Source organism: Gasterosteus aculeatus, chromosome 4 (genome assembly GCF_964276395.1).
Source record: "Gasterosteus aculeatus chromosome 4, fGasAcu3.hap1.1, whole genome shotgun sequence".
Classification (NCBI taxonomy): Eukaryota; Metazoa; Chordata; class Actinopteri; order Perciformes; family Gasterosteidae; genus Gasterosteus; species Gasterosteus aculeatus.
Window position 1 is genome coordinate 32,314,260 of NC_135691.1, and position 14,097 is coordinate 32,328,356.

General features: G+C 46.9%; 2 protein-coding genes across 4 annotated transcripts; one reads left to right on the forward strand and one right to left on the reverse strand.

Annotated features, from left to right (window-relative positions):
- Nucleotides 1-541: 541 nt before the first annotated feature.
- On the forward strand, nucleotides 542-12,089 carry epyc (epiphycan). The gene is made up of 10 exons (XM_040174892.2): nucleotides 542-797; nucleotides 3,180-3,362; nucleotides 7,351-7,522; nucleotides 7,833-8,696; nucleotides 8,954-9,163; nucleotides 9,711-9,827; nucleotides 10,004-10,162; nucleotides 10,245-10,447; nucleotides 10,566-10,661; nucleotides 11,057-12,089. Exons 2-10 carry the CDS (start codon nucleotides 3,192-3,194, stop codon nucleotides 11,225-11,227), a joined length of 2,163 nt encoding a protein of 720 aa, XP_040030826.2. The 5' UTR covers nucleotides 542-797; nucleotides 3,180-3,191; the 3' UTR covers nucleotides 11,228-12,089.
- Nucleotides 11,541-14,093, reverse strand: LOC120818115 (uncharacterized). Of its 3 annotated transcripts, none has more exons than XM_040174893.2 (4): nucleotides 13,832-14,093; nucleotides 13,321-13,414; nucleotides 12,999-13,086; nucleotides 11,541-12,922 (listed from the first exon to the last, which is right to left on the reverse strand). In XM_040174893.2, the coding sequence occupies exons 1-4, from the start codon at nucleotides 13,902-13,904 to the stop codon at nucleotides 12,203-12,205; spliced, it is 975 nt and encodes a 324-aa protein (XP_040030827.2). In that variant the 5' UTR covers nucleotides 13,905-14,093; the 3' UTR covers nucleotides 11,541-12,202. The 3 variants fall into 3 exon arrangements, with proteins under 3 accessions (XP_040030827.2, XP_040030829.2, XP_040030828.2); XM_040174895.2 differs by having other exon boundaries at nucleotides 12,999-13,102; nucleotides 13,832-14,022; XM_040174894.2 differs by having other exon boundaries at nucleotides 13,256-13,414; nucleotides 13,832-14,020.
- Nucleotides 14,094-14,097: the final 4 nt, after the last annotated feature.

Consider the following 14,097-nt stretch of genomic DNA (forward strand, 5'->3'; position numbering starts at 1 on the left):
CCCGGCGACTTTTCGGTCTCATCAGTGTTGTTACAGTATCCCGAGACTGAACGCAAATCCGTAGTTTAGACGAAACATTTAGGAGGCGGCAATGAGAGAGAAGCTCCGGCCATGAAGGTAGGTAGGCGGAGGGGGGGGGGCAGAGGCCTTCCTTCAAGCGGGGACTTCCTCTCTTTCACAGAGGTCCCATTGTGTACAAGAGCCCCGTAGATCCCCCCCCACCTGATTCCCCCCCCCCCATACATGAAAGCTGCACATGCCGGAGTTTCACCAAGACAAATATTTCAGTCAGATTGAGCCACACTGTTAGAAAAATAAAGGATACACTTGTATGGGATAAGTATTTTCCCTTTTGAGGGGGGCGGGGGGGGGGGCTTCGCTCTCTCTTGCTCTGTGTCTGCTGTCTGTCTGTGTGTGTCTGTCTGTGTGTGTGTGTGTGTGTGTGTGTGGTATTTGGGATAGTCGTGCATTTGGGTGTACGGTGTGGGGTGGGTGCTCTCGTGCTGACCAAAAGCAATGAGCTCTGGTCCAATCAGTCTCAGTTCCTACCTTCACACATAAGCGGCAGGGCACTCGGGGACTGGCCCAAGCGCACAGACCAACACACACACACACACACACACGCAAACACATACACACACACACTAACGCACACAGTCCTTTCACACACCTCACACACGCGCCCTCCCCTCTCCCAGCAAGGCACCCTGCGCGACCTCTCACCATTGGCCAAGTCCCGAAGCCCTCAGCATCTCCATCACGGCTGCAGGGGCCATTCGGGAAAGCAGGAGACAGAGGTAAGCGCTCTTGGTGCTATCTTCATGCCGCCTCGACGGCTCTGTGGTGCGGGGGGGGGATTAGGCGCCGCTGGCCCCTCCGATACAAAAAAACGCCTTTCAGCAGCCGCTTGACCAATTGGTTGGCGGTGCGGCAGCTCTATTTCCACTCGGGGATTTGCTTTGGTGACTGAAATGTGGACGTGCTTGGTGTCCTTTCCCCATTATCTCGGTGGTTGTGATACGATGGCTCGTCGTTTTTTAAGCGTCGGTACACGCGATTCAGGTGTGTGCGGAGTGTTCGACAGGTGTGGGTATTTTTTCCTCGTGATTAATCTGGACAGCGTTGGTGCTGCCAACTTATTTTGCAACCCTCATTTCTTTCGATTCATTCTCGTCAAGCAGACTTCAACAGATTTATTGACTCTAACTTTTTTGGAACTCTGATTTTGCTAAAATATTGCATTGTAAAATTGTATTCTAAATTGTGTTCATTGTGTACTTTCATTGATTACGTACGTTTCTGTCACTTCTTCGATTGAGGCTTTTCAAACAAAAATATTTGTCTGTTAGTGCAACATGTAGTAAAGGGACACCCGTCAAGTTTTCTGGCTATCAGGAATGCCCAACGCAAAGCCAAGCATAACACGGAGGCAGTCAGGAGGCTAGCCTCATGCACAGGTCCACACACTGTACACTGTGATGGCCTGTATAAGCACACCTCTGTCTATAGTATAGTCCCTCTTTCAGCGTAACATGCTGGATTTCATCGCCTCGTGACAGAAGGTTGCTCACCAGTCTGCTCACCTTTTCTCAACAGGGTTTTCATGTTGAATGTCTCAGGTTGATTCTTCCTAATTCGTCTCTCCCTCTGATGTCAACACAGATTTGATTCAGGACATGAATAACCTGTGAATGTGTTGTTCTTTTTGTTTCATATCTGTCCTCATCCACAAATAGCAGCAGAGGTTTCTCAATTTGTTCTCTCTGAATGATGGGTGTGTGGAGACAGAGTGTGCATCTGTGAGAGGATGTGTCTTTCCGAGTGTGTGCTAGAATGTGTCTGTGTGTGTGTGTGGGTGGGAGTGTGCGTGTGTCTGTGTGTGTGTGTGTATCTTTGAGGACCTTCACTGCTGAATGAAGCTTTGCAGCAGTAACTCACTGCCATCCTGTCCACAAACCTCGGTGGAATTTGGAGTCTGAGTGCCGAGACAAGCAGCGACCGGGCCTCATAAAGGCCCTCTGTAAAGGCCGAGGGGTCGAGAAACCTCCCTCTCCCTCTCCCTCTCCCTCTCCCTCTCTCTCTCTCTCTCCCTCTCTCTCCCTCTCCCTCTCCCTCTCTCTCTCTCTCTCTCACTCATTCTCTCCATCTTACCCTGAGGGCCAACATCTTGCATCCACGTATCTCTCTCTCGCTCTCTTTCCCTCTCTTTTTTTTACCCTTCTTCCCTCGCTCTCCGTTTCTCTGCCCCGGCCTGCAGGACTCTCTTTAACTCTCTCTTATCCTTTTCCTGGTTTTCACATCATCCATCTCCGGCCTGCCAGTGTGGCTACACCTTGTATCACTTGTGCTTTCAAATGCCTCCACTTGCAGATGATTTACTGCTACAGCTGAAGTCTGTGATGACATCTTAATATGCGGTAATTAACATATGCTAATCTAACCATTTTTTAAACTTGCTAACATAATGAACAGCCGGTATCTGGGTCACAACAAAGAATGGTGGATCTGCCCCTAAGAAGTGGGAACATACATACTATTTTTCTTCAAGTAGAAACAGGATTTTAAATTTGAAATGAATCAACCTAAAATCCCTTCTCCTCTAAACTGTTACACACTCAAAACGTACACTATTGTTAAATAACTGCCAGATACTGAATTCCAAAGAGATTGTGGGAAAGGCCAAAATCCTTGTGAACATAGATGACAGAGAACTACGTCATGCATAGAAGTGTCAGGCACTGCCCTTTGATGACGACGTTTGCATGGTTCCTTATCAGATCAACCGCGACTTCTGACCTTTGACACGTCACAGACGAGCTCTGATTTGAGCCAAGATGGCTGCTCCCTGAAACAGGGGCGACCGTGTTTCGCTTCCTCCCGCTCTCTGCACCTCTGTAATGAAATCTCTGGTCTCAGTGGGTCATGACGCTGGTGTCACGAAGACACAATGCAGTGATATCTCTTAATACAAAGCCTGTCCTTATTTGTACCCGCTGTGCTTCTGTCCTTAGTCGGGTTAACGCAGTGGTACAGCATGCATGTCTAAGAAGGTCCATTTCTGCCCGCTTGTTCCTTTTCCACCGTCATCATGTGTTGTTAGTTGCATGGGTCACATGATGCCCTGTGCAGCCTCCACAGACCTAAACATTTGATTTTCCTGTGTCTCTCTCCGTGTCCAGGTGGACAACAGTATGAGGATGCTTGTGCGGCTCGTGTTCGGACTCTTTGTCCTCAAAGCAGTGGTGGCTGGTCCCAGATTTTCCCGACAGGTGGACGCATACGACAACTATGATGTGGATCTAGACAACTTAAATTTGGAGACCTATGAGTATGAAGATGGGCTTACAATTGATGATCCTCAGGTAAGCAACCGTCTTGGTCGAGAGAAAGTGTTTGTCCCCTGCCTTTGACTGCACATCTATGAATGGTCATTACAAAGGGGATCCCTGTAACTTACTAATGCAACATTTATTTCCATCAGTTCACTTCTTTAAGGTGTTTTTTTGGAGCTGGTTTCGGACCGAGGTCATATAAAGCAGACAAGCGTCCTGCTGATACCACAATTTTGTCCATGGTGGACATTCTGCTCTCCAGCTTTTTGCACAATTGTGCCCAGAATATTTAGCTGATATTTACATTTGCGGGCCACCGTTTAGGTGATGATGGAGTTTCCTCACGCTTATTCCTTCTGCATCTGGAGTATTTTTCATACATGGAATCAAACATATAGAAATATGACGGATGTATTTTCATTTTGATAAAATAATTGAGGTTTCATTTTTAATTTCTTTTCCAATATAGATATAAATACATAGATAAACTCATTTTGTAAAGATGTATTCTATTGCCTTTTTCATTTGACTGACCGCAGTGTAGAAATGGCAGAAAGAGAGAGCGGGTGCGAGATCCAACAAAGGCCGGAACGGATCTGGGATGTTGCGGCTCCATGGCACCAGATGAGTGGAGAACGTTGGCAGGAAGGGCCAGCGGCTGGATGATGGCATCCAGACCTTCCCTTTAAATCAGCTCAAGTCGAGTGTTATGTGGCAGAATTTAGCCAAATTCATGTTCCCGTTTATACCGCTCCGTTGCACGGAAATTTGGCCACGGCATGTCAATGTTGGCGGATTTTCAACAGGCTTCTTCTGAGCCAGGGATTTAACTCAGACCTGATGTGGATCGCACTCCCGCCGCTGCTCTTATCTAAAACCAACACCGCAATCCAGAGTTAGCACATCTGACAAGATGCTGCAGAACAAACAACACAAAGCGGTGAATTGTTGCAGCCTGCAGCCTTCTGCTTATATTTAAGACAATTAGGTTCTGTTAAGTGCTCAGTGTGGGAAAGTTGTGGCTTTGATAATTTCTCCCTGTTTAACGAGCCTGGATATGACGCAGCAAAATTCACAAGATTTAATGGGAGTCTGTGGGAGCGGTTTGAGGGGGAAGAAACTTTCCCATCTTGTTTTTCACACTGAATAAGCCTGGCAAAATGGCGTATTGCGAGGATCTGTCCTGTTGTTCTGTTTTCTACCGTTTAAGGGGAAAGGGGCCGCTCACCAGACCGTCTGCTCAAGAAGGGTGGGGATTATGTGGCTTTCATTCACACACATCGGATGTCAGGGGAGAAATGAAGCGAGGGTGACCTCCACGCACACATCCAGCCCTCTGTTTGTGTTTCTCTTCTCTCTCCTCAGGGCTCGTCTCTTTCTACCGTGTTTTCCAAGCGAATTGCCTTCCGTCCGCTGCATTCACCAAGTCTAGATTCATTTAGTCTTCTTAGTTCCAACGCGACATCCAGTCGGTGGTCTGGAACCAGTTCAAAGGTTTTTAGGTCATTTCTGAACCTGCTCTTCGTAATGCGGCTGTGGTGGACTACTGTGTATGGAAGGTCTTGTTAGCCACCTTCAGTACTTGCTCCACAAAATACTTAATAAATGCAATATCCAAGTTTCACCCCCATGCATCAATATCAAAATCTTGTCTGCTTGTATTGAATAATACAGGGATCATTTTGACCACTCCTCTATGCGTTAAATATGAAGCTACAGTTAAATTAGTTTAGCATGAAGCCCAGAATCGGGGGAGGAGGGGAAACAGCTGGCCGTGGTCCGTCCAAAACTTGCATGCCAGCACTTTTAAAGCTGACGTTTGTTTAATCTGTTTAAATAATGATGTTTTCTTTGTGTTTGCCAGGACTCCCATTTAAAAGAGATCATAAATCTCAATTGGATTAAGTAGATGACGTTATATAAATAAAGGTTAAATTAAGAATATAGAAAAACTGTAGTAAGTTCCTGCAGCCAGCGATCAGATTTCATTTACAGATTTGAGTGTCATCAATCTCCACCTGTAACTTGGCGAGAAAGCGAGAGACAGGAGAGCTCAAGAAATGTGACTCAAAATGCAGCACGTGGCTTTCCATTGGAATCAGGCCCTGCTGTGGCCGAGTATCTGTGCTCGTGCCTTCACACACGGGATCATCTTGTCATTTTCTTTGCTCGAAAGGAAGCAGCTGGCGAACTTCAGCGGGGGGGATGATGTCCGAAACGTTACCGCGCTGAATGCAGCTACTGATTGACACGCGCCACCATCCCAACGCCTGTGCATTCTGTGTTAGCAATGCTTTTTCCAAAGCTTTTTTTTTTGAGTATTTTTAGTTAGTTAGCTTTTCGTCTCTTCTTTCCCCCTCGGGTGTATATGTTTGCTTTGGGGGGAAGGGGGTAAATGAAGGGGAGAGCTGCACCGAGCAAACTCTGGACAACACTTTTCAAAGGCCTACCTTGTTGTATCTCAAACTGTGTCTCTGCCAAGCTTTAAAATGTGACTGGGCGTCCCTTCTTTGCCTTTCTTAAGCTGTGTTGGTACCGATCACTTAATGGCAGCACGTTGTTTGACCTGATTTATAGTAAGGACGTATGAGTTTTGATACCTGCTGTCTTACTCACGTCTGACTGCTGTGGTCGCAAGTAGCTGAGAAGACTAAAATATGGATTTGTGCAGCTACCATGAGTGTCTTGGTTCCACAAGGACCATTCCCTCTTTGGTTCCTTATCAGATCAACTGCGACTTCTGACCTTCGACAGGTCACAGGCTGCTCCCTGAAACAGGGGCGACTGTGTTTCGCTTCCTCCCGCTCTCTGCACCTCTGTAATGAAATCACTGGTCTCAGTGGGTCATGACGCTGGTGTCATGAAGACACGTTGCAGTGATATCTCTTAATACAAAGCCTGTCCTTAATGAAGTCTGACTGCCGTGGTGGCAAGTAGCTGAGAAGACTAAAATATGGATTTGTGCAGCTACCATGAGTGTCTTGGTTCCACATGGACCATTCCCTCTTTGCAGGGTTAAGTCAGCCCCGTTGCTGTGCGAGAGAGTGTCAGGTGTTACCTGTGGCGGTGCGTAGGGGCTCATTGCCCTCGCATGGAAAACCACAGAACTGCAGGTTGGATCGAACATCAGAGAGCGACTGCCGAGGCTGCGGCATTATAGATGGATATGCCTGTAGCTTTTAATGAAGAAACCACAGGGGATTATTGCTTTTAGCAGGGCTTCCCTTTCAATTGTTGCTTAACGTTAAAAAAGTAAATGCTGCTTAGCTTTGTTTATAGTAATATATAGTAAGTAATTCTATATTTTGAAATGAGATAAAGCGGGCCTTTACAGTTGTGCAATGAACCTACCTGACTACACCCAGTTTGGGATTACATGTAGAATTCCCTTTTCACATTATTTGACATTTTCTTAAATAAATGAAAAACCTAATACCACATACAAACAAGAAGTTCAGACTGAATCGATACAAAGTCTGAAAATAGGTAACTTTACCTGTGTCAAATTAAATTGCATAATAACTGAGGGTTTTTTTCTCATTTACGAATGTACGGTCTGAGAGTGCTAATGGTTGATGGCAACCAAAATTAGGTTAATCCGTTATAAAATGTCCACTATGGTCTTTCCTGGAAGTTGCATGTGAATCTGTACACTTTGCTGCCACCTAGTGGTTCCAACGTGGTTGTTGTTTTTTGTTCTGTGATAAAGTAATAAAGTGATGCATCAGTTGGACTGTGTCACCTCAGATCAGATCGACTCAGTTCGGCAGACTTCTCGAGTCGTTAAATGTTTTATTAATCTCTTTGATTGTTTCTGAATTTAGGGAGGTAAAGGAAGAGCTTGCTTTCATCATTTCCATTTATATTATAATTACATTATACAGTTCCAAATTATACCAGGTTATTTGTATTTTACTAACCACCTAAAAGGTATTGGCCTGTGTATCATCTACGATTATAATAGACATCAATGATCACTTTTCTGCATTTTGACTCACTGCTGCCGTCCTTTCCTCAGATAGAGATTGGAACACTGCCCCCACCTGACTATCACTACCCTGTGCCCGAGGCCCCATATGAAGAACAAGTAGAAGAGGAGGAAGAGGAGCAGGAGTTGCCTATAACCCCCCGGCTCATCCCTCAGGGTTCAGGGGGATCCGGGGATCTCATGGGCCCAAACACACAGAAAGGTCTGAAACAGCACACACCCATAACCTTTGAGTCCCTCGCGTTCTCCCCGGGTTCAGGAGAGGGACATGCGCCTCCGCAGAGAACCGGCCGAAACAAAGATAGACTAATCTACTTTCTAAACGTGTCGTCTGCGTCTTCAGCAGTCACCTTTTCCATGTGCACGTGTTCCATTTAACTAGCTGTTAACGGTTAAATGTGTACTTTTCAATGACTGTGTCCATTTGTCTCCATTTGACTGCTTAACCCCATCGTCATTAATGGTCCATTTCATCTGTCTGTTTATTAATACCTAATCTTGTCTCTAACAAGAGGTGGAGCTGCATCTGACGCCCATTGACATCCTTCCCGTGCCCGGTGATTTTGGGGGCTCCGTAGGGTCCGGAACCTCGGGGGCTTCTGGGACTTCTGGGGCTTCTGGGTCAGGAGGCTCAGGGGACCTGCTGGTCTCCAGTGGCTCTGGGGGTTCCGGTGACAATATCCTGATCTCGGGAGCCTCCGAGGAGCTTGTGAGCTCTGGGGGTTCCGGTGACATTATCCTGATCTCGGGAGCCTCCGAGGAGCTCGTGAGCTCTGGGGGTTCCGGTGACAATATGCTGATCTCGGGAGCCTCCGAGGAGCTCGTGAGCTCTGGGGGTTCCGGTGACATTATCCTGATCTCGGGAGCCTCCGAGGAGCTCGTGAGCTCTGGGGGTTCCGGTGACATTATCCTGATCTCGGGAGCCTCCGAGGAGCTTGTGAGCTCTGGGGGTTCCGGTGACATTATCCTGATCTCCGGAGCCTCTGAGGAGCTTGTGAGCTCTGGGGGTTCCGGGGACAATATCCTGATCTCGGGAGCCTCCGAGGAGCTTGTGAGCTCTGGGGGTTCCGGTGACATTATCCTGATCTCCGGAGCCTCTGAAGAGCTTGTGAGCTCTGGAGGATCTGGGGAATTCTTGGTATCTGGGGATATCCTGATATCTGGGGATCTCTCGGGGTCCGGGGATATTTCTGGAGCCTCCGGGGACCTCGGCTCTGGGGTTTCCACTGAATTCCCGCTGGGCTCCGGAGAGTCTGGGGACCAGTCTGGTTCTGGGTTCTCTGGAGATCTCTTGACCTCAGGGACCTCCGGAAGCTCTGGGCTTTCTGGGGACTCTGGTGAGTCTGCTGACTCAGGGATAACATTGTTATCTGGAGGTTAGTACAGTGCCAACTACCATATCTCTTTATGTGTCTTACTATATGTTCATTTTGTCTTGAATTCCATTTAACTGCAGCGTTTTTCAAATGTAGTTAAATGTCGATCACGTTTTTGTTCAACGTTCTTCTGAGCTCACACCTCATCTGACTGTCTCATGTGCATGTGATTGATTGGTTAATGGGTTGATCGATTGTCCATCTCCACCCTTCCCTAATTTCGTGTCTCCTAACCCCAACACATTGGCTCTAACAAGAGGAGGAGCTGCCCCTCATTTCTGAGCCGACCCCTAGCGAGGCGTCAGGTGCTCCAGAGTTCTCAGGAGCTTCAGGAACCTCAGGGGCCTCTGGGGATCTCGGAGCCTCTGGAGAATTAGAGTTCTCTGGATCCCCTGGGGCATCAGGTGTCTCTGGCTCTGGAGAGAAAGAGGTCCCTGAGGTCACTCTTGTCCCTGACACTGAGAAAGGTCAGTATCTAATCTGGATTTGTGGGTAAAAAACTGTTACCTGGCTCATCACCCTCGCTTTGCCAGTTATAAACTTCTGACAGGTCACAAAACAAGTTGAAATTGATTTTTAATTCATAATGGTTTTATGAAACTTTTCCCAGGGGCTAGAAAAGCTTCGGGCTGTACAGGGGCTGAAAGATCATTTTTGGCCTACGTACTGAATAATAAAAACAAGTGAATATCCACCACCTTTGAGTACAATATCCAGTTACTTTAATGTATCCATGATGCGTGATTGAAATTCATCATCCATTCTTCATTCACCCATTGTGGTTATCCAAAGACATGGTAGCTATCTGCCAAAAAGAGTTGTTTTTTGTTCTCTGCAATCAAGCTTACGTCATTTAATTTCCACTCATGAGTTAAATGCCACAAACGCGGAGTTAATACTGCTAATGTACTTCCTGTTACTTAATCACTGCGGCAAACAGCGGGCTGCTGTTTGCCAGAGCCTCCCATGCTGAGCTAACCTGTCTCTTTGACACCTAATCTTGTCTCTAACAAGAGGAGGGGCTGCTTCCAGTGACACCAGAAACCCCTCAGGAGGGTGCTGGCGGTGTGGAAGAGTCAGGGAGCTCAGGGGAGCCTGACAAGCCCGAGGAGCCTGTGATTGACCGGACAGGTCAGTACTTAACATCAAGGGCCTGAGTGAAGGGAACGGGGAGCGTGGTGAGATGGGGGGAGTCCAGTTTGGGTCATTGTCTGCAAAGCCTGGACCCTCACAAAGACATTATTTCCCCCATTTTATTCCGCCCCCCTCTTCTTCTTCTCCTCTTCGTTCTGGTCCACATTTTCCAGGTATGCCCACGTGCCTGCTGTGCACATGCCTCGGCGGTTCGGTCTACTGCGATGACTTGAAGCTGGATAGTGTTCCGCCTCTTCCCAAAGACACCACTCACTTCTACGCCCGCTACAACCGAATCACCAAGATCAACAAGTCCGACTTCGCCTTCATGAGTAAGTCTGAATGAACATGAATCAAATATTAGAGGTATTGAGGACCAGATATAAAGTGGACATGTTGGTTGCTTTTCTCCAGATAAGCTGAAGAGGATCGACCTGACCGCCAACGAGATAACGTCCATCGACGAGAGGGCCTTTTTGGGTCTGCCCGAGCTGGAGGAGCTGGTGATTCGAGAGAACCACATCTCACAGCTGCCCGCCCTCCCGGAGACAATGAGTCTGATCGACGCCAGCCACAATGACATCGGCAGCAAGGGCGTCCACCAAGAGGCGTTCAAAGTACGCTTTTGAAATAGTTTTGAAACGCTCTATCGTCAAGACTACCTTCAAGTTTGATCGGGTCAGTTTGCAACTGAAAGGTGGAATGACGACTTGTATCTTTTCTTCTCGTACCCAGGACATGACGGGCCTGCTGTACCTGTACCTAACGGACAACCACATCGATTACATCCCTGTGCCTCTACCGGACAGCCTAAGGTCTCTACACCTACAGGTACGCGTTGTCCTCCGGATGCATCCACCCTCTTGTTGAGACACATGGAAATTGCCGATATGAACCTGGTTTAAGGAGCATTCTTTTCTCTCATATCATCGGCATCCAGAATGAGCGTGAGGTGTTTTTTTTAGTTCATTCCGTGTGTCTGCGTTGGTATGACATTAAAGTTGACTTTAACCTCTTTTTCTTTTAACAAATACAAATATCTCATGCCATTTTTTCAGACCTTGCTACCATATCAATCATAAAATGTATGCTGAAATGACTACTATGTGACAATTCTTGCCACAAATTGGAAAAACTCCCTGCAGGCTCCATTCTAATCTCCCCCTTTTCATTAGCAAGTCTCCTCTGCTCAGAGATGATATCTCATCCACTATCTTGTCTTGCAGCGTAACAACATTCAAATGATGCACGGGGACACATTCTGCAACCTGAAAGATTTCAACTACATCAGGAACGCACTGGAGGACATCCGTCTGGACGGCAACCCCATCAACCTCAGCAGGACCCCGCAGGCCTACGTGTGCCTGCCCCGGATCCCCATCGGGAACCTCATTTAACCACACCGACCCCCTCGAATGCAACCACATGCACAAATGCTTGTACATATTGACACACGCGCGCAACATCCGCCGCTCCTCAAACAGTCGATTCAATTTCAGTTCCAAGCGGCCACGCACGCTGCAGGCTTACACCACACGGATCAGTTAACTGATTTATACTCTGGAAAAACATCCACAAATTAGTCAGATTCTGGCAATACATCGCTCTACTTCACAACGCAAGCACACCTACGGACACACAAACACGTACGCGCAAGAAGTCGCTCAAAAGCCAAACCGTTCCGCAACTTGATTAAACGAAAACAGTGGGTGGCATTTTGGAGAAATGCGTTTATTATATAAAACCTCAAATGGCATGTATGTGTCGGTTTAATGTCTGTTCATGACTGGCGAAAAAAATAAAAAAAAACAGTAATATTGTTTAAATGTTTGTTTTGTAAAAATAATAGTATTAATATTATTGAAAAAAACACTTTTGGAAATGTATACTAGCACAAAGTTATTGAAGCTGGAGCTTAATGGAGGGTAAATTGATGATAATGCAATAAAAAACGCATTTAAACACAATCATTTGTTGTAAAGTCTGTACTGTAATCTAAGAAAATATTTTTTACAAGAACTGGAATATTTGGTATATTAAATTTTAAAAAAGTGATGTTTCAAACCGTACAGTTGCGGATACAAAAAGTTCTAATGTCCAGTCAATCAAATAAAGATGATTGTTTGATTCTTGGGAGTGGGGGGGGGGGGGTTGATTTTGATTTTGGATTGGGTTAAGTATAATGCTAATAGCCTGCTATTGTGTGCTCTGTATGGAATAACCACAAGTGAATAAAGTTGTTGTGAAGACCTCTCCAAACTAGGAGTGGCTCAAAGTTTTCATTGACGCCTCGTGGTTGAAGTACGATGCCACCGAGGTGAAAAATTGGTTTTCCTCGGGGGAACGCTGTGTGCCGGAAAACCCACAGCGAATCAAAAATTCTCTATCAGTTTTTCAAACAAGTTGATGAACTGCTCCGTCCTGTCCTTGACGACCGAATCTTTCTCGTCGCCGCCGTTCTGTGTGACCTCCTCAGTCCTCTCTTTGGGTTCCGAAAGTCCGCCCGGTCCGGCTCCCTCTCGCTCCAGAGCCAGCCGGTCCCTCCTCACGGCATCTCTGTCCTTCTCCACCAGCGCCCTCTCCCTCTCCATCACGGCCCTCTCTCTGTCCACAATCGCCCTCTCCCTGTCCAGCGAGGCTCTGTCTCGGTCCACGGCGGCAAACTCCCTGTCCAGCGCCGCCTTCTCCCTCTGCAGCACCTGCCGCTCCCTTTCAACCACCTGCCTCTCCCTCTCCATCACCTGCTTCTCCCTCTCCATCATCCGCCTCTCGCCCTCCATCACGTCCCTCCCGTGCTCCATCTCTTGCAATGCGCGCTCCATCTCCCGGCTTCCGTCATCCACCGTCTCGTTGTCGTCGTCGTCCCCGTCTCCGTTCAGGGAAACCTCGATTTCCGGTGCAGGAGGGCTTGTCACCACGGATAACTTCCTCTTCTTGGGTTTGAAGATGGGAGGGAAATCGGCGTAGGCGGGAAAGGCCTTTAAGATGGGGGCGCTGCCTTCCAGCCGACCCTCCATGGCGTCGTCCAGCAGATGGAAATAAGGCCAAGCGCCGGGCAACCCTTTAGTTCCATCCGACGGGTTCTTTAACCCCTGAGGGAGAAGAGAGAGGGCAAATAATTGTCAAAGTACAACTAAGTGGGTTTTGTTTATTCAGTTTTTACTGTACCTTGTATCTCTTCTTCATGTTTTCCCATTTTTTGGATGCTTGACTGTGGGTCATCTTGTGCTGTAAGCCCATGTGTTTCAGGATGGCTCTGAAATTATAATCATCTTAATAACACACAAAATCATAAGAGTACAAACAATTAATACAGCAATTAGTGAATTGGACAGAAAGTTGGTTTGTTTAACTTTAATCAAAACAGTGTATAAAAAAGCAAAGACACATCTCAATGCAGAAGAACTTAATAGAATACTTCCCACCTATGCATATTGCATATTTTCAATATTCACACAGTAACATGCCCCTCTTTAACCCGCTGGCATACCTCCATGCCCACATGGAAGTATTTTTCCTTCCAGAGAAGAGGTACTTGTTTGAAACCCTCAGCTTCACAAATTCTTCAACTTCATCTGCACTCACTGAGAGGGAGAGAGAAAAAGGATTTAGAAATGAGGGGATGGACTGCAAACCTGCAAGAAAAAAAAAATCTTAAACACTGCTAATTGTGCTGTGTGGAGTGTATTTCTTGCCTGCTGTGACTTCAAATGTCTGTAATTTCCCCCAATTCTCTTACAAAATAAGAGTTTTCTCTTTATTGTATTTACTAAGTTTATTGCGTTGCTCCACTGTTTGCTCATACTTTATTTAGACGGGTTTAGACAACAAATAAAACCTAGCGTTACATCCCCACTGGAGGCAAACTGAAAAAAATACGCGTTATTAAAATAAGCGTACTCGTTGGGAACATTCCCCGCGGACTACCCTTGCTAGGTGTCCATGCTAAAGTACGTTAGCTCGCTTAATTAACGTGAGGTTTTTGTGGTGACTGAACTCACGTTTGTATGGGAAGTCCACGGGATTGCATTTGTCATAAGTGGTGCTCGTGTACGCGTGATCGTTGATTTCCATGGTTCCCTTAGTTCCCGTTCTTCGGTTTGGCCTCGGTGTGGAGTGCCCTTCGTGAGAAAGAGACTGCTCGTTCCTCCTTCAGAAGCGCCCTATCTTCTTCTTCGCTTGTTTTCAACAGAGCCCCAACGTGACCCTTAAACTGGGAGGTCGCCGACGACACCGATCGGCTCGCTGTCGCCCCCTCGTGCTGCGG